The 23,435-nt window shown below is 40.6% G+C and overlaps 1 protein-coding gene across 5 annotated transcripts in view; it reads left to right on the top strand.

Moving 5' to 3' along the window:
• Positions 1–23,435, top strand: part of macrod2 (mono-ADP ribosylhydrolase 2) — a 353,444-nt gene that overhangs the window by 231,715 nt on the left and 98,294 nt on the right. For all 5 annotated transcript variants that reach the window (XM_028422749.1, XM_028422747.1, XM_028422751.1 and 2 more), the window contains exon 6: positions 8,325–8,446. In XM_028422749.1, coding sequence (XP_028278550.1) covers positions 8,325–8,446 — 122 coding nt within the window. The remainder of the gene's footprint in view (positions 1–8,324; positions 8,447–23,435) is intronic.

Genomic DNA, 23,435 nt, shown 5'->3' with positions numbered 1-23,435 from the left:
AGATTCATCAACAGCATTTCTCAGAAGATAGTCTAAGGGGATCCATGATGCATAGGAGAAGAAAATAATGTATTTTCCCTCCAACATGAATGTGGTGGATGTTACACAGCAGGGCTGCTTCCACAACAGTTCCACTGCACGCTGGTTCAGGGCTTCATCGGTACATGCACAGCCCTGTAACGCCTGCAGAGACGCAACAACCACATTGAGACCTGTGCACACAAACTCTAATTAGCGAGTAGTTTACAGTCATTTTTACAATTAAAAATACTGGCACACTTACAAATCAAACTGCTGCATAGAAAGTTAAATAGTGTACTTAGCTCTACTGTGCTGTTAGCATAGTGGCTAGCTTGTTAAGCAAACATGCATGATGTGTTTATGTTTTTGTCCATTTTTTTCCTATTTGTTAATGTATATAGAGAAGCTAGCTTCTGTACTCTGTGCAGCATGGCACATTAATGCTACTGTTTATATCCTGTATCCTTGTTGCAAATTTCATGCATGGGAGAAATAAGAAGGTTAAAATGTCCTGTCTGCTATTTTAAGTTAGACGATGCTCTGTGGAAGAGTTTTATATGCAGTAGTAATGTAAGATTGCCAGCACGGACTGCCTTGGTGTAGTATCCCTCTCACACGAGGAAGAGGCTGCTCACACATGCTCATTTTATTCTAACATTTAGTAAATGTTTTAAAAAACTAAAAAGAATGAGGCAGCAGGAGCAGTGTCACCTGGCAGCTCATTCAAGCTTATAGGGAATGTTACAGGAGGCCCAGAGCGGTGGAAACAGCTGGCAGCGCTGCTCACTGACTGACTTTCCCCCTCTGTCTTTACTCCAGGCCCATTGTCCCTGTAGACACCTACCAGGGCCACTCTTACAGCATGTGTACAGCAAAACAATCATCACACCCCCTGTGTCCTTCAGTATGTGGCCAATGCATACTCACTCACACACACCCTCAGACATACACACACCTGCTTTTTTTCAGTACAGTAAAGCAGTGGAACTGTGTGCCAGCAGGCTGAGAGATGGCTTTCCATTTAAGTGGTCTTTTCTTTTTCTGGAAGAGCTTCTTGACATTTGAAGGCTGTGTTAGATTGGCTTGTACTGCACTTTATGCTTGTGAGGAAGTGTGCATGTCTGTGGCAGGTCTCAGGCAGACTGAAACATTTCATTCTAAGCTACCAGTTTGGTGTTATGATTGACAAGTGCTGATCAGTGCTTCATGGAAATGTCACTCAAAGGGTCACCTATTCTCGCACTGAAAAATGGCACTGATGGGGCTTCAGCATCCCACACATGCAGACAAAAATGATGGCTTTATGTAACACACAGCAATATATACATAAAGCTTCTTCATTAAGTAATTATTTGTCACAATCAGGGAAAAAAAAAACATTTCTTTGATATTGCATGTGTGCATGATCATCTGTCGTCATCCTTGTCTAACTTCTCCCCCCTCTTGCTCTTTACCCCTTAGCCTATTTAAGTGTGACAGAACCTCAGTGACGCTCACAATGAGTAAGCTCTTTGAAAGCTGAGCGTATGAATAATCACTAAGACACCCGTAATCCATTTTTAAAGAAGGAAATATTAATGCAATAACAACTGTATCTGCTCAGTATGCTGCAGATGATTCCAGGTCTGCAAAAAAAAGCTTCCCTCTTTCATAGTTGGAGCTTCAGCGAGTGTTAGGGGATCACTCTGCTCTCTCTGTCACCATGACAACACCAGTTCTATGTCCGAGTGGGTGTACACACTTCATTTAGTAATCCTCAGCGACCAACATGGGAACAGCTGTGTGCATGCTGAGAGGGTCTAGGCTAGCAATCATGCCAAAATACACTTAATTTCTGGAAATGTGCTTGCTCTTATGGGTATTATAGAATAATGGACTTCGAGAGGCAAAGACTAGCAGGTACTGCATACGGTGTATACAGTTTAACTGGCTAGGCAGTAATCAGATGTTTATCTTAACTGGTTCTGTCTTACCAGTTGCTATTGGCTTTACTGCATAAAATCCATTACCAGTGAGCCATTAGGGGGAAAATTTAAGTTGCTTTAAGTGCCAAGACTCCAACCTTAACACACACAGTTCTCAAGCTGGAAGCAAACATCTCCCATAGTCTCACTGTTAAGCTGCAAATGCCACCTAAATGGGATCCTGATAAGACATATAGTTACATCACATTTCTGTTTTTGTCCAAATAAGCCATTTTTGTATTAACTTTATCTGTTTAAATACATCACAGTTGTATCCTGTGTTTTTAAGGCAGGTGGATTTCTCACCTTTCACGCTCACTAACATGCCACATACCCCTCTGACACGCTGTCAGTGAGCTGCATGGAGATGTAGAGGAATGGGAAGTGGTAGAGAGCCCTTTGAAGTGAGATGCTACCTCTCAGTTTTTTCTTTTTTTTTCCATGGGCCATTGAGCGCCTTGAAAAGACAGCTCTGTGATTGACAAAAGATGAGAGATGAGTCGTCTCCGTTCACAATGACTGGCACTTATTTGCCGTCTTGTGGAATGAGTCCTAAATTAAAACAAGCATGAAGCATGATTTATATGGTGGATGTTTTATTTTGATAGGTTTGCAGTGAGCACAAAATTACAGAGCGCTGAGTTTACTGTGTGGCAGAAATGTAAGTTTACTCATTTACATACCATTACTCCTCATAATACTAACAATAATTAATACATATTTGTCAGACATTGAAATAAACATACTCACCATTTTCACCGTATTTTTTAACTGGCAGGAAACTGCTGCTGTCACTTATCAAACACTTATGTGACAGCTTATATTGTCATCATTTGTTTCCTATGCTGTGACTGGGAGTGAAATTCTCTTAAAAACAGCATCTATTCCCCTCGTCCCTAAATACTTAAAGGTAGAGTAGGAGATTTTGAAAACTCAGTGAGAGTCAGCCAGATTTCGAAATTACACACGCGCCCCTTTCTCTCGGAGCTCACCCCGAAGCCACACCTCCCAATCACATGGACGAGCATTACCTGAAGACGAGCGGCGGTCTGTGACTGTAGCCATCATGCACGTACCTCTCTGGTGCACGCAGAGCAGGAAGAGAGTGACAACCAGCCAATACTACGCCCAGGGTCGTCCCAGAGGATTGGCTGATGTTTTTAGCATTTTATAGCTTCCACAGGTTTTTAATATTCTTCGTTTTAATGTGAAACTGCCGAACTAATTGGTTGCTATAAGAGAAGTTACACTAATTTAACAAAAAGTGCATCAGAATGAAATCTCCTACCCTACCTTTAACTACTCCTGATTTTTTGCATGTAAGCTGTTTTTGTGGAATAGATGCTGTGCTTCATATAACTGATACTCCAGTATCTGACCTAACAACAACAACAAAGAAGTCATTTTGAAAGTATTTTAAATGGTATTTATTATTTCTTTGGAAAAATGAATGCACAAAACGACAAAAGATTTCAGTGAATATGTTGTTACTCTACTAAACACTTTTCTTTTATTTGCTCTGAAGCATTAGTTAGTTTTCTCAATTAAGTCTTATAAAGGCAGCATTTGACACATCCAGCATGTTTCTCAGGAACAGTTTTCATCAGACATTCTTTCAGACTGGCATACTATTAAAAAAAATTAATAATCTCCGTGTTGTTTTTGCTAATCTGTCATAAAGACGGACAGTTAGTGACTGATCTGCCTTTTGACTTTAAAGTGTTTCTATAAAGCACTTAGCTACTGCAGTGAAATCAGGGCTGCTATGCATAAAATGCAGACAATGTTTTTAATCTATTAGCAAGGCTGGCATAAACTACGAGTCCACTTTACATGCAAATCGGACTTAACCCACAAACATGCATTTCAATTCAATTTTGCCTGGCTTTCTTAATGGACTGTGGTAAGTCGTTACGTGCTTTGTTGATTCAGTGTGGAATATGTATCAGGGGTGGCCTGTCAGAGCTTGGTGATTGTCTGCTGCCTGTGAGTTAGAGTAGACCTGTAGATATCTGCATGGTGCTCACAGGGTTGTTGTTACACCTCTTGCACTGTTAGCAAGCATGGGATCATTCAGGAACAGCAACCATCATGTTACAATACTTTCAGCATTTTGGAATTGTAATGGGGAATGGTAACACAGCCTCAAAGTCAGTACAGGCAAAGTAAAAATGAAAGATTGATTAGACTGTGAAATGCTTGTCCCTCTCTAAAATAGCACAGCACTTCTTTTCTAAATGAAGTCTAGATATTTCAAAAGATTTTTTAGTTGCTAAGAAAGTGGCGTCTTTGAAGTGAGCATGTCCCCTTGGTAGTTAATCCTCAGCTCACCCAGAGCTGAGGAATATTTTAGTAGGCTTGTCTAAGATGTTCTCACCCGGGTTCCACAGTGGGTGTGTTAGGGGTCATTTTGGGTCCATTTCATTCTGTCCAGGCTACAAAACAGTTGCTGCATGGGGGGGGGGGGGGGATTGGGTGTATTGATCAGGATTTATTTATTTATTTATCTATCTATTTAATTCTTCAATATTAAACCTTATCTAATGGGCCAGTAATGAGTCCCAGTTAAATATTAATGTTTCTCTGTGTAATGTAGAAGCACAGCTGAGTATGTTAAAATATGTTAAGCACTTTAACTTAACTAAATGTCTGCATTAACAAAATATAGAACACATCATGCTTTCCATTTTATGGTTTCCTGTAATGGTTTGCAACACATTTTTGTGTCATTAGCCAGATGTGTATGATTATACTGTGTGTCTGCAAATAGAGGGAACCACAGCCTTCCACTTAGAACAGCTCTCCTTGTTTTGGTGTCTTCACTGAAACTGACGGCTCCTCATCCATTCATCATGAATCAGACTTAACAGAACCATTCAAATGTTGCTTACATATGCCTTCATCACTACAAGTTCTGTATGTATTTACCCTCAATACTGCAGTTCAGGTGTACGACTTGGATCAATGATGTAATATATACTGGTGTATACCAACTTCAAGCCACAAAGAAATACAAAACAGTCTATGCAAGATGTTCAAGTTGTGCAGTGATGTTTAATATTGCTTTTAATTCTACTGGATTGCTTATTTTTAATATAGAGCCGATACTGTATCACTTTATTAATTTGTTTCCTGGTTTAAAGACAGATCATGTTCATGTCATATTACTGTTGAACTCAGTATGTAATGAGTTTAACACTGAGAAGTGCCTTTTTGTTTCACTGAAGTATGACACTAACCAGCAAGGGGAAATATAAATCACACACTGTACCTGAGGGTATTCTGACAAGTATGCAAATATCATTTCTTTCTCTTTTTTCATAATTATTTCAATTATGCTTTCTTTTCCTTTTTCTTCCATGGGTGTCTGAGCCCAAACATCGATACAAACCCCCACCGCAGAGGTTGTTGCCACTAAATAGCATCTTGGCACAAAAAAATGGGTAAAAACAAAAGAAAGTTTTTTTTTTTTCCTGTTGAGTCTGCAACTAGCTTGCTGTGTGTTTCCCCAGTTCAGTGTGTTTCTTTTTTTTTTTCATTGACTTCCTGAGCTGATAGCCAAAATGTGTGCTAATCACATCACATTAGAAGCAGAGCAGGCAGCACAGCACACTGCACTGTCTCCTCAATTTATAGTGAAAAGGACTACTGTCAACAATTAAATGATTTCCTGTTGAAGTTAATAGGTAGTTTACCCCGCCCATGTTGAGTAGTCATAGTAACAGAGAGGGTAATCATTCTAATCATCTGTTCACTCCTGCTGAGTGTCGTAAAAGGCAAAATGTGGAGTGTCATCCCAGCACAAAAGACAATATCAATCAGTTAGTGTTTAATTTAGACGTGGAGCTTAACACATAATTATCCTTTGGCTCTCAGAAAAAGAGCAAACCTGTGGGATTGTGTTTGTGTTTTGTTTGTTTTCTTTGTAGAGCCTGTGGGCACTTTGGGGCTCAACACTACACAGAAAGACAATCATCACTTTTTACTGGTTCAATTATGTTATAGACCTTTAGCCCCAAGAAGGAGGCAGTAGTGAACACATCCATGTTTGTGGAAAAAAATTACTGGAAAGTGAAGCTTATTAACTACTGGTGGAATTGTGAAATTGGAAAGACAAGAGTCTTGGAGGATGTGGGAGCAGAGGGGATTTAGTGCTGTGTGATAAAGAAGTGTTCTGTTGAATTTCTTAATGACTTATTTAGTATGCTCAGAGCACACTGTGCTTTCTGTGTCCAGTAATTTAACATGCAGTTGTGCTTTGTGTCTGTACAGGTTAATTTGAAGTGAAATGATTTTTATTATAGTCACTGGCATATTTCCTGATATTTTTTTTTTCTTTTTTTATAACAGGTCGGAAGCAGTGTTAATTTTTGTGCACTGATTTTCACTTTCATTCAGTTCTCTCCAACTTTTACACAGCAGAGTAACACCTGACGTATTTCATCACATGTCTTCATCATCCCACTAGGGTCACTATTAATCTTTTCTACCTCACTTGATAAAGACTTATGTGTAGTATTGGTACTAAAGTTGCACTATGATGGTGAACCTTTCACTATAGGCAGACACACTGCAATGTGACAACCAGCTCATGAATGCAAGTACTGATAATAGTTAAGAAGAACAATTACTTACATTTGAGTGTCTCTTTATATATTTTACATTGGTTAAACAACTTTTTAAAACTCTTAATATGTAACCTATCCAGAGGGGGCGAGACGTCAATTTTGTTTACTGAGAAACTGAAGTATCTGTCAAACTGTTTTGAAGCTCTGCAGCAGATACCTGTCCTCCATGTGATACCCTCCTTAGTTACAAAGTGCAATATGTCTCTCACCTTACAGAAACACAGCTATATAAATATTTATTTGATGTGGAAGTATTGAGGATATGCTTTGGAGACACCCTCACTGGTGAGATAAGAACTGTTTAAATTTTCATGAATTCACCAGTAGTCTGGGTTTTTGGCACTTGCCCACATTCTAATTGGCATGTTGCCGTTCTTGTAGCAAAGAACGCCATGAATTATGCACGAAAAACAACTTAGCACGTGTCCCATTATAAACACATTGTGCTATTCTGGAAAAAGACAATACTTCAGACAGCTCCATTCTCATCACAGCCCAGCCTGACTTTAGGTAAACTCAGTGTTTCTTACCTCTCCCAGACCCTTTTAGCAACAAAACCACTTGATAATAGCAGCCCCCTGCATTTCATCATCCTGACCTATTAAGCAACCAGACATACCTGTGAGATCTAAATTTAATCTATAAATGATTTATGGTCAAATGAAGCAGTAATAAAGCGTACATTTATTCTATGGGAAAGTGAGGCTAAGTGTTTTATATTAACTAAACTGTGAGGTGTAACACAACATATCAGGTGACTGCAGTTTAAAACACAGGCTGCTGTGTTTTCCTTTCATGCCCTCACCTGAACCGGGTCTGAATCCTCAGTCCTTCAGCAGGCTTTAATATTTTAGTGCACAGAAATGGGGACTTGATGCATTAAACTGCAAATATATGGGTCATGGAAGATCTATATTTAATGCACTGAGAATTAAGATTTACAGACTGCTGCATGAACTAATAGACATCCATTATAATTTCTTCATTTTTTTTAAATTCTAAAACAGTCTGCTTTTGAATAACAAAAAAAAATGATGACCTTTGCAAGAAATGATCATGCGTCATTATCATATCAAGTCATACAGTACGCTTATGTCTTAAATACGACGTCTGCGGTGACCCTCTGTGGGATTCTGTGCTGGTGATGCACAGTTTCTCCTTGTATACTGATGTTGACCTGACACTGACAAGGCCAAGGGTAGCTGGGGAAGAATGCAGAAGATTATGTTTCTGTCGAGTCACTGCTTCGATTGTCTTATTTTCCTGTCATCACTGCCATGATTCAATTAAGAAGTTGCATTCCTCAGTCTGGCCAGGCCAGACGAGGAGACCAGTGATTGACAGGTAAAGACATTACTATGCGAAGGGAAAGAGAGTACAGGGAGAGATATGAATATTTGAATAGATGGCATAAAAGAATCGTGTAATTGATTTTCTATCTAAGCTGCCGTTTCATTTACTGAATAAATGCATTCATTCCAAGCAGTGGTTTGCTCACGCTGTCCTCCTCATTGTCTCATTGTGAAGACAAACTTTTATCATATTTTGAATTTGATGATGATTTTGCAGATTCTAAAAAGCTGCACAGCGGACGGAGAAAACTTTTTACAGCATTGTACTTATCAGTACCAGAAATAAGGGCGGCCATTTATCCTTTGCTAAAAGTAGGCTGAGCTTAAATGAGCTTTGTGTTTTGTCCCCTTTCCGACAGATGTGATCCACACTGTGGGCCCGGTGGCCAGAGGTCATGTGGGCCCTACCGAGACCAATGACCTCACCTCCTGCTACCAGAACTCCCTCAGGCTGATGAAGGAGCATAGCTTGAGCACTGTGGTGAGTACGGCGGCTGGACTGCCATCAGAGGAAACATGTGTCTTTGTTCTGAGTGGTTTGAAGGAAAGAAATTGTATGCTTTGTTGTTTTTATTTGACAGTGAGTAAGCCTTCAGTGAGAAAAGCTTATGTTTGAAAATTTGGGAAATTTGGCAAAGGTACAGCAACAAAAGGATTTAGCATCTTTCATTTTAGATACAGTTCTGAAAAGCCTTAATCTTCTTCTTCTTCTTTTTTGAAACAAAAGCAACAGAGAACACAACAAAATGCAAATGTTTTATGTTTGTCAAATGAAGGCTTTTCATGTAGACTACTTTGGCTTGTGATTAAATGAAAGGAAGCCTTTGTATACATCTCTTCATACTGCAACAGTGAATAACCACACTGCTAGTTGTTTTATGTTGTTTTAAAAGCCACTTTTAGGTTAAACTGTGCCCCTTCTAAAATTCTCCTGTCACGTATTCATGATTTATTGTTCTTGTTTCTTGGAATTCAAACTCCTTGCAAGCAGTTTTGATTCATTCAACATGACAAATTTCCTTAAACACTGGGAAAATCATGAGTTCATTGAATGTGGCTGAATCGTACGGAGCTTTAGATGAGACCATGCTCACACAATCTATATCCAGCAACTCATCAGTCACTTACTATCTTAGCTCCTAGCTATAGTTGTGGACTATATGTTATAGGCTTGCCTGTGTGATGTATAGATTTAGCCTGCCCACAGTGGGTAAACAAATCAGTATCACACCAAATAGCCACAAATCAAATTTTCGGTGCCAGCCTACTGCCCTGCAGCCTCATCAGAGACCAATCAATGCAAGTACTCACCAATAGAGAGAGGAGACCTAGATGAGTGCCAGTTTCATTAAGGATGATTGTGACAGATTTCTGCTCTGTTGATGACTTATTGTAAGTGCAACATGCACCTCCAGGTAGCAATTAAATGGACTGTGAGGCTAAACGTCTGGGTAGTTATGCTATTTGGATATAGTTATATATCAGCAGGCCGGCTGCAAGTGAAGCTTCCCTAATAACATTTGAATCTGAGGATAGTATGAAGCACAAACCTGACATGACATTATAAAATTACACAATGGAATAATTTACTCACTTCTTAAGGCCTTGTAGGCAGAGGGAAGCACGGGGCCCCTCTGGCCTTATTGCATGCCAGGAACACGCCACCACCCAATCCTTTGGTTCTGTCACATTCTAGAGATTTATTTATTGTAGACCTATCTCTGGATTTATTTATTCAACAATCTGTATATATGCATATATATATATATATATATATATATGTAACAGAGTTTCTGTTTTTACTGGGAACAGGCTGCATTCTTTCTAATGTATTTGTACAGCTGCTCCCTGTTGAGCAGGCCTTCAGAGTGATTGACTGGCCTTGTAGGATGAGCCTAGTCATTACATTATCTTAGCCACAGACCATTTGGTTTCTCCTTGTTACAAGGACAACAGAACGCCTTTCACCAAAACCAGAAAGGAAATAGCTGTTTCTTTCTTCAAGCAAAGATGTGGCCTTGATTTAGCTTTACTCCAGTCTGCCGTGATATTCAAGTCTTAAACAAAGGCTCCAAGGGTTCTCTGCTAATTCTTTGTTAATAGACAGTCTTGCGGTCTCTCGGTGAAGCAGCTCAATGAGTCCAAGTTTTTGGTTAGCTGATCAGCACTAAGCTCATTTTGACTCATCTGAAAGGGTCTCACTGTGAGCTTTACTGCGTGAGAGAAAAACAACCGATCCCACTGAAGACAGGCACCCAGCCAAGTGGGTCTACAAAGTGGGCAAAAGAGAGGGGGGGCTACAACTGGGAATCCTAGATGGCTGGCTCCCTAATGGGGATTCCAGGGCATTACAGAGAAATAGGAGTCAAAACAAAGCCTAACACAAAATAAACTTTGGCAAGTAAGATTAAAATGAAGGAGCAATTGGCAGTTAATCCCTGTTACTTGGAGCTCAAAGCCATCCTTCAGGCTACAAAACATTACAGCTACTATAGTCATGTATCATATTCTCTCTGTGCATGCAGCATGTGAAAACAGGGAGTTTACAGGGAAGACGGAAAATGTCTTTTCAGTACCTTAGGGTAGCTCAGTGTGTATGAGAGCGCACATACAAGTATCCCCAGAAGTCAGAAATTAGATAGAAACGCTTTCCTGTCCCGAAGTGATAGTGCACTTATTTACAGCTCTAGTGGGACAAAAGTAGGGAAGACTGAAAATATTACTTTTAGGCAACCTCAGGCAATTCCTGGCTGGGTTTGTTTCTTTTTTGTAGTATTCTTTCCATTATCATGGAATTAAAATATTAGAACCAGTTGTTTATGTTCTGAGATAATTGTGTGAATGTGTGCAGTGATAAGAACTATCCATGAAGTAAGACGTAAGAAGTAAAGTGTTAATTTTTTAATCACCTTACCAAGCACATATTTACTGTTTTGTAAAGGTGTGTGCACATTTTATTCATACACACCTGGCCCACAGAGCAGATAGTATGTAGGTTTCAGATTTCTACTGAGAGATTGCCTTCAGATGAAAAATTACAATCGGCCTGAGCCAAGATACCTGCCGTTTAACCCACACACTGAAGCTGAACGCTATCTGGAACGCTACAGAATTTAACACCCTCACTCCATCTTAGTCTCAGGATAAATATCAGATCACTGGATGGCCTATTGAGTTGTGTTTTCCAAATCATTTGACATAAGTGCATGCTGGATAGTGATAGCGTGTATTTGTGCCCACGTGCGTACTCACTCTATGCCTTTTATGTGCATCTTCCTCGGGCAAATGTGAATGCGCCTGTGCTGCAGCAGCATTCTTTGCTCACTTCGTCTCTGCCTGGAGGACTTCTTATGCTTCAGTGCTTTTCCCCCCTTTTTTTGCTGCGGCTGAAAGAGCAGCAGGCTGTCACAGCTCTCTGGGCTCTGACTGACCACAGCCCACAGCTAGGATGCCAGCGTTGCCGGTTTGAGCTCTGCAACATCACACAGGGGAGCCATGGGAGCTGTGCAGCCTGTGAGTAGGGTTGCAGCTCTGGGCTGATGAACAGCACGTTGTCAAACAGCCCCCTCATCTGCTCAGAGCTTGTTACAATACAATATGGTTTTTTCTTCAAAAGAAGAGGCTCAGGTGAAGAGAGGAAATATAGGTGGAAACACGTATTGTTGGTGGATTGCTAACCTGATGTGATAGTAAGAGTTCTTTTTCAGTAATAGAAGTGATGATGCTTCATCAGGTTGTCGATAGTTGTTTCAGCAAGGAGACATTAAATAGGTCACATTGTGGTTGTTTATACAGACCATTGAAGTCTTTTTGAAATCAATTGTGTGTGTGTGTGTGTCTGTGTGTGCACTTTAAGGTACACTCAGGACTTTGTGTGTACTGTATCTATGTAGAGTCGGACCTCAGGGGGTCTCCTCTCCAAAGTCGCACTGAACATGGAACTGAAGAGACGGTTAATGCAGGTCCCCTGCCTTGGTTAGTCATGGAAGGCTGCTCAAATTCTTCCCTGGAAGCAAGCAGAGCATCTGTCAGGCAGAAAGACACAGACTACATAGAGGGGGATGTCACCATCTGGAAGCCATTCAGGCTTAGTCTCTGTTATGTTTTAGAGACCATATTAAATGCCCCTTATACCGTGGCCCTTGGAAAAAATGGAATAGCCGAAGCATCATTATTTTTAGTTTTGAAGGTTTTGGGAGTGTTCTGTTGCTCCAAAGGATCAGACTCTCAGTAGTACGTATTATACAGCAAGCATTTTACTTGTTGACTAATGATGTTGTGGGCAGCAGAGCCCCGTTTTCTGTTCCTAATTTGACTTTGACAGGCCACAATTTGATCTTTTCTGAAAGTTTTGTCATTGAGCTATTTCTGGCAACATGCAGTGGGTTTGGCAGCTGCCGGTGCCGACAGTGACAGGGTCGCAGACTGTATTTAGTGGCCTCCTCTACAACTCCTAGGCGGCCCTGGAAGTGTTTTGTAGTCATAACACTGTGGCTTCAAGGAGATCCAGCAGGGAAGCCACAAACTGCCTGTTGAGAAAAATGCTGAAAGCCAAGTGGATTGCAGATGAATGGTGTAAAATGATAGGATTAGCCACCACATCTCTGTGGGCTTATTCCGAGGATGCTATAGGGAGCATTAGCAATGGTGTTCCCAAAATGCAATCCCCACAAACAATATCTTATAGTGACACGTCAGCACCCGCACCCTGCTTGAAGATGACAGCTGATAGCCTCTGTTGGATAATGTGTTTGACATAACGGGGACAAACAAACACTGTATCAAAGGGATAAGGGAGCGTGCCCCCAAGGTGTCGATGAGATAGAGACACACCAGGGTGTGGGTGGCGAGTTCAGCCTCTTCTTTTGTTCTGTCTTAGCCATGCAGTTTTTAAAAGCCTCCCCTCTGTTTCCAAGAATAATTTCAAATATGCTGTAAATAACTTTTACTGTTCCATCTTTATTAATGTAGGTCATTGGTGATATTTGAAAATGTGTTTTTTTACGGCTGTGTTTAAGTACACTGGAGGGTCTTTGTCATTATTTATGTTTCCAAATACTATCATATCAAACGTAATGACTTTGTACTCTATTTCATTGCGCCCACTCCCCAAGTGATTAATTAATTTTCATTTGTGTACCGAATAGATCGTGTGCAAACTTTCCCTCTATATCTGCCTCTTTTTCCTTTCACGTAAATTATCGTCCAGGAATGCAAGCAAGTTCGGATTTAATTATATAATGGCTGAGAGACGCCTGGTGTCTCGATTGTGCACATACTTGGCTTGTGATCACAGCAGAGTAAACTGTGCCATTAATTGGAGTAGAGTGAGAGGTTTACTGCTGATATGCATGCACAATGCAGTTAGTTTCTGTGTCCGTCACTCAGTGCTGCTTTTATTTGTGGTCACTGTACTGCAGCTGTGCATCCTAAAGACAATTGTTGTTGTCAGTTTGTGTTCTCTTAGGTCACATACCTGCATAGTTTTTAGGATTAGGAAACCTTTATTTGTTCCACAATGGGGAAATTGCATCTTTTTTAATGCAATATGCCATTTTCAAAGTACAAATGTGTATTTGTTACATTGGTCGACATTAATATTAACTACAAAAAAGTTTCAGAAAACATCAGATGCAAAAACTATTCTTTCAGCCTGTTTGTTTCTGTACAAGAGGAGACACAGCAGATCCACAGGTTTATGATGTCTGATGATATCTCAGTTTCTCTCATCTCCTCTTAGGAAGGCATCAAAGTTTCACCTTCTCCCCACCCTTCCTTTTCTGGTTTCTTTGTTTTGCTGCTTTGCGTCTTGCTTCTGCAGTTTTTGTTTTGTTTTTTGTTAGGTGTATTGTCTTTTGTTTACCTCAGCATTTAACGATGTCACAGTTACTATATAGAGCCTTAATAGTGATAATATGGACTGTGCTGTGGACTATAGCTTTTACATCCAAAAATTAATTTAGCTTCTACTTTTATTTATCAAAATAGACAAATCGTAATGTAGAGAAAAAATACTGATACACTGATTGTGTATCGGGTGTCATTCCCCACTTAACTACACTATGTGATTATAACCCAGCCCTCTCTGTGACCATTGCTCAAAGCCCACTACCACACAGTGCACAGTACCTGCATGCATCGACAAAGGTTAATTAGACTGAAGCTTTTAAAAGGTCACAGCACTATTTAAATTAGTCATTTCTGTTTGTCTGATCCAAATCATTGGCAACACTGGGCCAATTAGATCCAATTATACTGATAGTGGTGATGGTGGTCTGCCACCTACTCTAAGTTAATGATCACTGGAACCCCAATTACCCCAGCGACCTAATTCAGAAGGAGGCAACCACAGCAGGAGGAGGAGGAGCTTCAGGTGTGCAATAAGGAGGACAGCACTGCCACCTTCCCTTTGACATTCCCATCACTCCAGGGAAACTGCATGACTTTATGTGAGGTGAAATATTAGGATATGTAAAATGTGACATTTCCACACACCTCAAGAGTGGTAATCACAGTTGATGGGGATTGAAGAGGTAATCTCCAGAGCATCTGTGTGGAGAGGGCTGATGTGAACATGCTAGTGTCTTGATTACCAGCACAGGAAGCCTATAGCAATCATGAAAAAAGACTCCCACCACGCTACTCCACCTAGATGTTCTGTGAGGGAAATGGCAGCAGTTCGATTCTATGTTAATGTGCACTGACAATAATGAAGGCTCTTCAAATAATTTAAGTACTAAAGCACAGTCGAGCAGTATAAGACTCACTCCACACTGAGGCTGGTTTCACTTCATCTTCTTTTTTTTTTCCTCTGCTGCTGTACCTGGCTGTGAGGAGTCTCCTGAATTTCTATGAGGCTCATATCCCTCTGCGGTACCATCTGAGAATAGAAGCGACAGCTCGCACCCAACTGAGGGACTGTCAGAGGAAGTTGTTGATTAAACAGATGTCGTTCCTGCCAGACGCCATGAGACAAGAACACCACAATAAGCATGCATTAATTAAACATACCTGAAGAATGTGGGCACTGCAGAAGAACAAAAGGCAGTTCTGTCTGTCTTTGTCTCAGCTTCACAACAGGGATGAGAAAATGATGCATTTCTTAGCTCTGGTTTGAGAATTTAAACCGGTGACACGCTTAGGGAAGAACCCAAGAAAAGAGTAGTTAGTGACATTTAATTCTGATTAGCGACGTCTCAGATGGCTGCTGTGCAGTCGTGAACTGTGTCATTTTGAACAATGCTGATTTTCAGTCTCCAGTCTGTTGCCTGAGGGGGGGGTGGGGGGGTTTACTTCAAATCAGATTGTTTTTGACAAGGTAAAACAAAAAAAAACCTCCAGAACAGACAGAAGGTGGACATTGTCATTTTGTTTGCTTTGAAGTCTCTTCAGCTAAACCAATATTATACAAAACTTCAACAATATGATCCAGTCCTCGCTGAAAGCCTGCTTCCCCTCTAGCGGCTCCCATCTGTTTGGAGTTGAGTCTGAAACACTAGTGTCATCAAACATTTCCTCCACCACCTGATAAATGCTTCTACTTTGATCAAAAGAGCCGAGCATGGGAGGAGGATGTGAAATACATTATTGTACATGCAAATAAGGCTCCTCTCTCGTAGCCTGGAGGAAATATCAGCGATACTGTAACAGATTGCTGCTCATCAGAAGCAAACTCGCTGGAATGACTTCTTGTTTACATCATTAAGGTAAATTACCATGCAGTCCAGCTAATCACAGCTGCGTGCTGTGTGTATGTGTCTATCAGTGAAGGTGGACTGACCATTGCCATTATACCAGACACAAAACCCACTTCTCTTTAGCATTAATCTGCATTGACTCCTGGGTCGAATGGCTCTGCAGTGGTCAGATGTTAACATGACAGCCAAGTGGAAATGATCATTTCTGCCTGTTTTATGTTGCATCTCCACTTATTTCGGCTAACAACTGAACTTTCCATTATAGCCTTCAGCCTTCAGTTTGAAGTAAAAGATTATAAATGTATATATACACACATAATTACTGTTCCCTGTGTTTATTAACACTGTTCTCCGTTTGTGACATAGTTAAATACTCAAAGTCATGAACCTTCTTTCTTTTAATTTTGTGTATTTTGTGTTTAACTGCACTTAAAAAAAAAACCTGCCTGTACATACACTCATTTCTAATTACGGCTACAATACTATCCCTAAGGTTGTGCCTTGTGTTGCTCCGGGGTACCTGTGGGTGTGATTATCCAACCAGTAAATGAATAACCATGGGAAACCCTTTGTATCTAGTCATGTTCTGCACAAAACCATCGACTCATCTCCTCCCTCCACCTGGTCCAAAAACCTTCTGACATTATTTTACATTTGTGATACGCATGAGAACATTTTCAATTTAAATCTCACTGATGGATATTTAATTATTATTGAGTCAATAATGAAGAGAAAGCTGAATCTGTGCTTTCTTCTTAATGTGCTTAATTAAAGTTACAGGGCGTTTAACGTCTGAAAATGGTTATTTATTACTTTATTTGAACAGGAAAGGCACTGAGAAGAACTAAATACAGCATCCTGGATGAATTCTGTGATTTTCAATAATCCGGGTCTCAGGCCAGTGTTGTGTTGTATCTCGTCGCTCGGCCTCAAAGCGCTCACTGGCAGTCTTTCCATTTGTGGCTTTTATGAAGCCAGGTGTTGAACCCAGTGTCGACCTTGCCAGGGCCATGTCCATGAAACGGGAATTTCCTGGTCCATCAAAGGGTTCCATTTCAACAAGCTTGCACCCAATTATCCTTCAATCATAGTTGCCAGTCTTACAGATGTGTTTGGTCTGGGTACAAGGTCTCTCTATCATGGTATGGCACATAGAGGGCATTCTCACCACACATGACATGTTTTCAAGGGAGGAAATTAGATAGATGGCATTTCAAATTAGGATAGATGTCACCCAAAATTATTTTATTTCTTTTTATTTATGCTTTACTCAGATTAAGCAGCCAGGTTGCACCTAATACATTGCATTAGTGCAATGTATTTGTTATAGGGTTTAATAGCCTTATCATGTACAAATATATAAATAATCTCCTAGATTAGCTCGCACTGCTAATAAATTGATCTAATACTACTCATTAAAGCAGCTAAATTTGATTTTGAATTCAGTTTTCATAAAGCTTCATCTTGTAGCTGATGTTTTGTTCTTTCTTAATTTGGCACTGTTTTTTTTTTTTTTTGTTAGCACACTTGCATGTTGCCGGAGTACTGGGACCTGAATTCACGGGTTCTCATTGCTGCTCTGACATTATTGACAGTCGTACGCTGCATGTTTTCCTCAGATTTCTCACAGCATGCCTTTTTGTAACCTTAGAAAAAAAAAACTTTAACTGTAAAACAGAGCACATCTCTTTCCTGTGTTTTGTTAATGCATTATTTCCCATGTGCTTTATCAAAGTGAATGCTTAAGGCAGAGAACTGACAGGTACTGGAAGCTGTGGGGATGTTTTTACCTCTTTGTTTGGTTCAGATTTGAATAACTGCACGTCTACATCCAAGAATATGCATAAAGCTAGAAATGAAAATGTTTCCTGCTCCCCATCTGCTTGGCACATTTTTTTGATAAGCATTGTCTGAGTTGACGGCAGAAAACTTGGAACAGTCCGTGTTTTGCTGACCGGTTGGCCAGCCAATATTTTTGTATATTTATGAGAACAGCAGGGCAGCCTGGAGACCCGATACAAGACGTATCCACTAGATGTGCTGAAATGTCTGCCTTATGTATTAGCAGTAACAGCAGTAAAAGTTAGGATATGTTGTTTTATATGTCTTATGGGTGGGGAGATGTGGGGTCTTTAAGTTAAACTAGTCAAGTAGAGTATACAGTTTTGTAGATTAGCACACAATATGAATGCAAAGAGATCTTTGTTTACTGGTTCTTTATGTATTTGCCATTTGCAAGGAAGAAGAAAATCGAGAATTTCATCGATACTTTAAGAATAACTGTGCGTTTGAATTGGTGACAGGTGAATTGTAATAGAATTGAGAGGTCAGTGAGTTTATACCTCTACTATCAACAGTATACACGGGTCACTTCCCTCCTCATCATTTTGTTATCAAACCCGCAGCAGTCCTCCTGCAGGCCCAGGTATATGATTGTGTGCATAGGCAGACACGCCAGTGTTTATGCTCCCCTACATATTTCGTTAATCACAGCACTATTACCCCACGCATATATCCGGTTTAGTGCCATTATTATCTCACAAGGTCACAGCTAACGAGGACTGATGCACCGTGCCTGGCCCGGGCTGATTGACTCACAATTTTAAACTGGCTCAATTTAGACCTACTCAGCAATTCAGGAGGCAATGCAGCACCTTCCATAAGTTTATGAGATATATATATTGGGGCTAACGCTGCTGAATTGCATTGCCTTGATGCTGGAGATTGCCACAGCAGTGTAAAAAAAAAAAAAGATTTCTGTTCCAGCAAATATTTTTTCATGGCTGCTGGCAGTGACATTTATGTTCGGACAGTCGGATCAAATTTAACTTCCAAGATTATTTTACTGTATAGTTTGAAAAAAAATAAAATAAATATAACACGGCCTTGTTGTTGACCTACCACTTAACATTTACCTGAAAATCTGTACTTGTCATTTTTCCGTGGGCAAAGTGTTTTATTATCATTTCTGTGATGTAATTTGTGATAGGGCGAGCATTTAGCAGCTGAATATTGGACAGGAGTTTGCATATATGCAGCTGGTCCTTGAGTTGTACCCCCGCCTTCCACATTCTCTCCTGTTCCAAGTTAATTAAAAATTATACGACATGTTAGCATTAAATCATTATGAAGTAGGCCTACTGAAGTAATCATTTCATGGGGTAATTTGGAAGATTAAACATTTCTTTCATTGTCAACCAGTGACCTTAATATCGTAAATGTCACACTTTCCCTTTTATGAAGGATGCTGCAACTACCAGAGCCGCAGCACTGGCTTAAATTTAAATCATCTTTTTAGTGTACCTATAGCCACCTTTTTCATCTCACATACACATGAATCTAGGAAGCCCAAAGATTTAGTCACTCTGGCATATCCTGAATGAAGTGCCTGCCGGAGTGAACATAGGGATGAATCCTGTTACATGGTTTGACTTTTTGCACACAGCCTGGAATGCCAGATAACCTCCAAATCTCACTCAGCTTCATATATTATGTCACATCCATAAAACCCCTGGTAATGACAATATGCATGGAATAAAATCTGGGGCTCTTATCACTAAGGTTTTATCCCTGTCATAGATGAGCAGAGAGCGTGAGCAGGTGAACACGAACTACATAATAACAACATTTTATAACTGACACAAAGAGAAAACAATATTTACCTTAACTGGAGACCAACGAGCGTCTGAAAGGTGACCTGCCTTCTTTTATATCTCTGTGTCTGTATGTGTGCAGTATTTGTAGCGCGATAGTGGACGGTATGCACTTTTTGATCTGCAGAATTGCACTAAATACAGCGATCAATTGGGATATTGAGAAAGCACTTCATCTGATAATTTCCCTTACAGGAAGTTTTCATTTTATCTGGACTCAGCAGAGCAAAGTCATCGGGCAATTAAAAGAACAAGCGCAGTGCAGTATTTCCCACTCAGTGAAGCAGTGAAGAGACCCTATTATGAAATTGGAGAGAAGTGATTTGAGATAAGTGTATACAACAGGTCGCTTAGGCTTAATCAAGTCCAACATGGCCTTAGATTTCTACAATAAGGAGTTCTTGGCTCTCCACCTGAGCCCGGTCCTGCAGGAGACCTTGAAATGAGGCTGAGTCATAAGGAAATGTGAATGTGTTTGGCACAGACTCAGTCAAGCATAATGATGATGACCTACACGATGGACTAATTATGATCCACACTAAATCCTAATCATGCTGCTCTGAGTTGGTTTGTGCTTTTATTAAGTTACAGAAAAGATAAGTTATAGATTTTGGTGATTTTGTTAACAGTCCAGAATTGCTTGGTTAGATTATTTTAGCATTTTATCCTTCCCATGAAGTGATGCAGTACGTTTTTGCTCCAAAAACATGTGATTTATTTGGTGCAGAGAAAATGGTTTTCCAGTTTTAGTAACTAATTAATTCTTTATCAATATTCATGATGAACTCCACATTTAGAAAACTGTAATTAGCTGCATTATCCTCTGGCCATTTGTGGGGGGAAAAAAAGTTATCCATGTAGTTCAAATCAAACCACAGCCACAAATCAGGCTTTGACCAAACTGTATACTCTACAGTTGCATACTGTGTGACCCCTCATGACATGCAGTCCAGTGGCAAACAGCATGCGACAGGACCACTTCAAACCAGCAAGACAGAAAGAGCTGAGTGGATGGTGTCATAATTCACCGGAGCCACCTGGTGATTCCTCCAGTCACCTTCCGGTTTCCTCTCAGACAGCTGCTCCCTGTACTCCCAATCAATCTGCAATGCCAATGCTGCTGCAATCCAGCGTGACCTTGCATGGCACGTCCCTTCTCTTTCGTTTGTGCTGTTGGTGGGCTTTGGTCTCTCTTCATTCCTTCTCATTTAAAGATGCACCTGTGCTCAGACCCAAAATAGCACCGCTTTCAGATGCAGCTCTGGGATTTCACTGAATTTAGCAAACATCTCATAAACACAAGCAGAAGACAGGCCCGGTTCTGCTGTTTCTGTCATTTCTGCCTGCTACTGCAGAGGTTTTGAGTGTTCAATAATTGTCCAAATGTTCTCTAGGAGTACAAAAGTCAACATGTCCTCATGCATGAATAACAGAATAGGTCAATTACCAGTGACTGCCAAAATGACACATGATAGGGTTAATAACTCTGTGTCAGACCATTCATTTTTCACGTAATTTAGTCAACTTAGGATTCACATTTTAGCTTATTTTTTCAGCATTATGACTACATGGCTGGAGAAGGAAGAGATCGTAATTTAGCTTTTAATCATGGGAAAGTTTAACTGTGATTTTCTTGCCCTCCATGCTGATGGGCCTCACCCCAACCAGGATATTACTCGTGCACTTATTCACATAACCCCTGTGTTGCTTCATAGATACTGGTTATCTGTCTTTTTCTAGTGCAGGCTGTAAATGGTTTAAAGAGTTTTGGCAATTATGGTGTTTTGTTGTTAGTCGAGTGGATGGATGAACCCTAAGATAAATGTGTGTGATTAATTATTTTATCAGAGATAATAGACAGATAGTATCAAGTAATTATAACGTTACCTCATGCAGCTTCTTTTAAGTACATTGCAGTGCTGCCTGAGGTCTCTCCCCAGTCTGTTTTTTTTGCGCTGTCTGTTGTTCTGCTTGGGTGACTGTAGGCATGTATTGTGTGGTCCAGGCCACAGAGGCGGAGTGGCTCCCATCATGGCCCCAGTGTGACAGAGCTGTCTCTACATGAAGGTGACCCTCTCTCTGGATCCTCTCTGCCCAGCTTGCCTGTCAGGTCCTACAGGCGACATGGTCTATTAAGCACCTTAATGATGACCACCGCCTCATGCACTTACCCAGTACACCCTTACTCCTTGATATCTCTGTGTATATTTGCAATGCTGAAAGCACACTACTGTATGGAGTGTATTTTTTCTGCACCTCCATCCTTGTACAGAGGGTTCTAACTTGTACCCAGCTACTGTCTGAGGGGAGATTTTGATTAGGCCTGGATGCTTGGTGAAATAAATCTCCTTTGGGATTTAAAGGTAGATACTTTGAACAGGCAATCCGTCAGAAGGCTTTTACACTCAATAAATCCACTAACGCCCCAATGTTTCAAAACACTGCTTTTATGGCCCCATACTTTATATCCGTATCCTGCACTGTAGTGTACAAGTGACAGGACTACTTGAAGATGGCAACAAGCCTTTGGGAGCACTCCTACCAGTGCTTTCATATCTGATGATCCTCAATATCCCTGTACCTGCCATGAATAAAGGAAGTTTGCTACGTGACAAGGCATGTTTATTATGTGCTCCCCTTGAGATTGGCAAGAAGGCACCATGATGTTCAGATGACTGTTCCTGGGCATGGGCGTGTGTGTAAACTTTCAGACTGGCAAAAATGCAAGTATAAGTTATGAGATAATGTCTCTAGAGGACATCCCCACCACTTGTTATCCAAGATTAATCACTTTCATGCAGTGTTTACATCTGAATTCCCAGTGTGTGTGTCCCTTCTGATATCCAAACAGGATGGTGCATATATTCAGTCTGTAATACTAATAATCCCTGAGACAGCTGTGCTTTTATGTGGCTTCATAGGTTTCCAGACATGCTAGGTGCTAAAGGCTAATATGGAAAAAGACTCATAAACATGAAATGGCCGCTTATGTTGTCACCTTTCAAAAACCTTTTCATGAGATGCAATGCCCTCTGTTTCTGCTGTAGGTGTGAATATCATTAGATCTATCGTGAGTGCATGTAGGTGCAGTAGCCTTTGTTCATTAGACAATAAAGCGCATATGGAAATGAGCCGACAGCATGACTAATGGCTTGCAGTTTGAACCACACGGCCATCTCAGCAAAATGCCTGTTCTCTCAAACTGAGCCATTATACAGTTATCAATGAGCCCGCTTCGCCTTTGATCTCTCTTTTTTAAGAGTTGAGGATTTTATATCCAAAAAAAGAAACACCTTGGAGGAGCCACTGGTTTGCATGCTGTCTGCCGTTATGCCCCAAAATGAGGATAAAACGAATACAAAGGAAGCCGTCACTCGGCGTGTCCCTCCTGTCCCTAATCCTTCCACTCCTGAGTCTGTGCCTGCCACACCATCATCAGAGCTCAGATCAAAGTGTGAGAAAATGGCCCACAGGTCTGCACAGAGGGAGAGCTGACCTCCTCAGAGCTTACTATGTCCTTGGACCAAAGTCCTTTTAAGGGCTGGACATATTCATTGAAAACCGATTCTGTGCTGTGTGCCTAAATTGAGCTTTGGTTTGGATCAGCAGTCCTGCTTTATGGTCATTCCCTGAGGCAGCCATCGTATCGTGAGTGTCAGTATTTGTAAGGACAATTTAGTCATCTCATTTAAAAGCTCTCATGTTCATACAGCAAGAATAAACTGATGCTGAATATATGCATTTGTCAGTCTATAATAGAACATGCCTATGGTAGTGCAGGTTTTATTAAAGCACACAAGGCTACAGTATATAGTGTAAATTGAAAAATAGTGTTTTCTCACGCTAATACGACACAGGCCTTGACCTCTCATCCCGCTTCTGTTAATTAGTGTTGGTTGCTCTTACCTCAGGGCGAGCTCAGATTTATGGCTTTATGTTGAGGGAAACTTTAAAGTGAACGTGCACTGCTGAGGCCTGATCTGCCCACAGACTACATAAACAGGTTTTCATACCTGCATACGTATCCTGAATGATAACTGGAATCGTCCTACAGTTTAGCAAGACAAGGTGAAGATGACATGGTTTTATTGTTACTGTTTTAATACAATATAATCTATGT

The sequence above is a fragment of the Parambassis ranga genome, chromosome 15 (assembly GCF_900634625.1).
Source record: "Parambassis ranga chromosome 15, fParRan2.1, whole genome shotgun sequence".
Classification (NCBI taxonomy): Eukaryota; Metazoa; Chordata; class Actinopteri; family Ambassidae; genus Parambassis; species Parambassis ranga.
The sequence above is the reverse complement of the archived record's forward strand: the minus strand, read 5'-3'. Positions and strand labels throughout refer to the sequence as shown.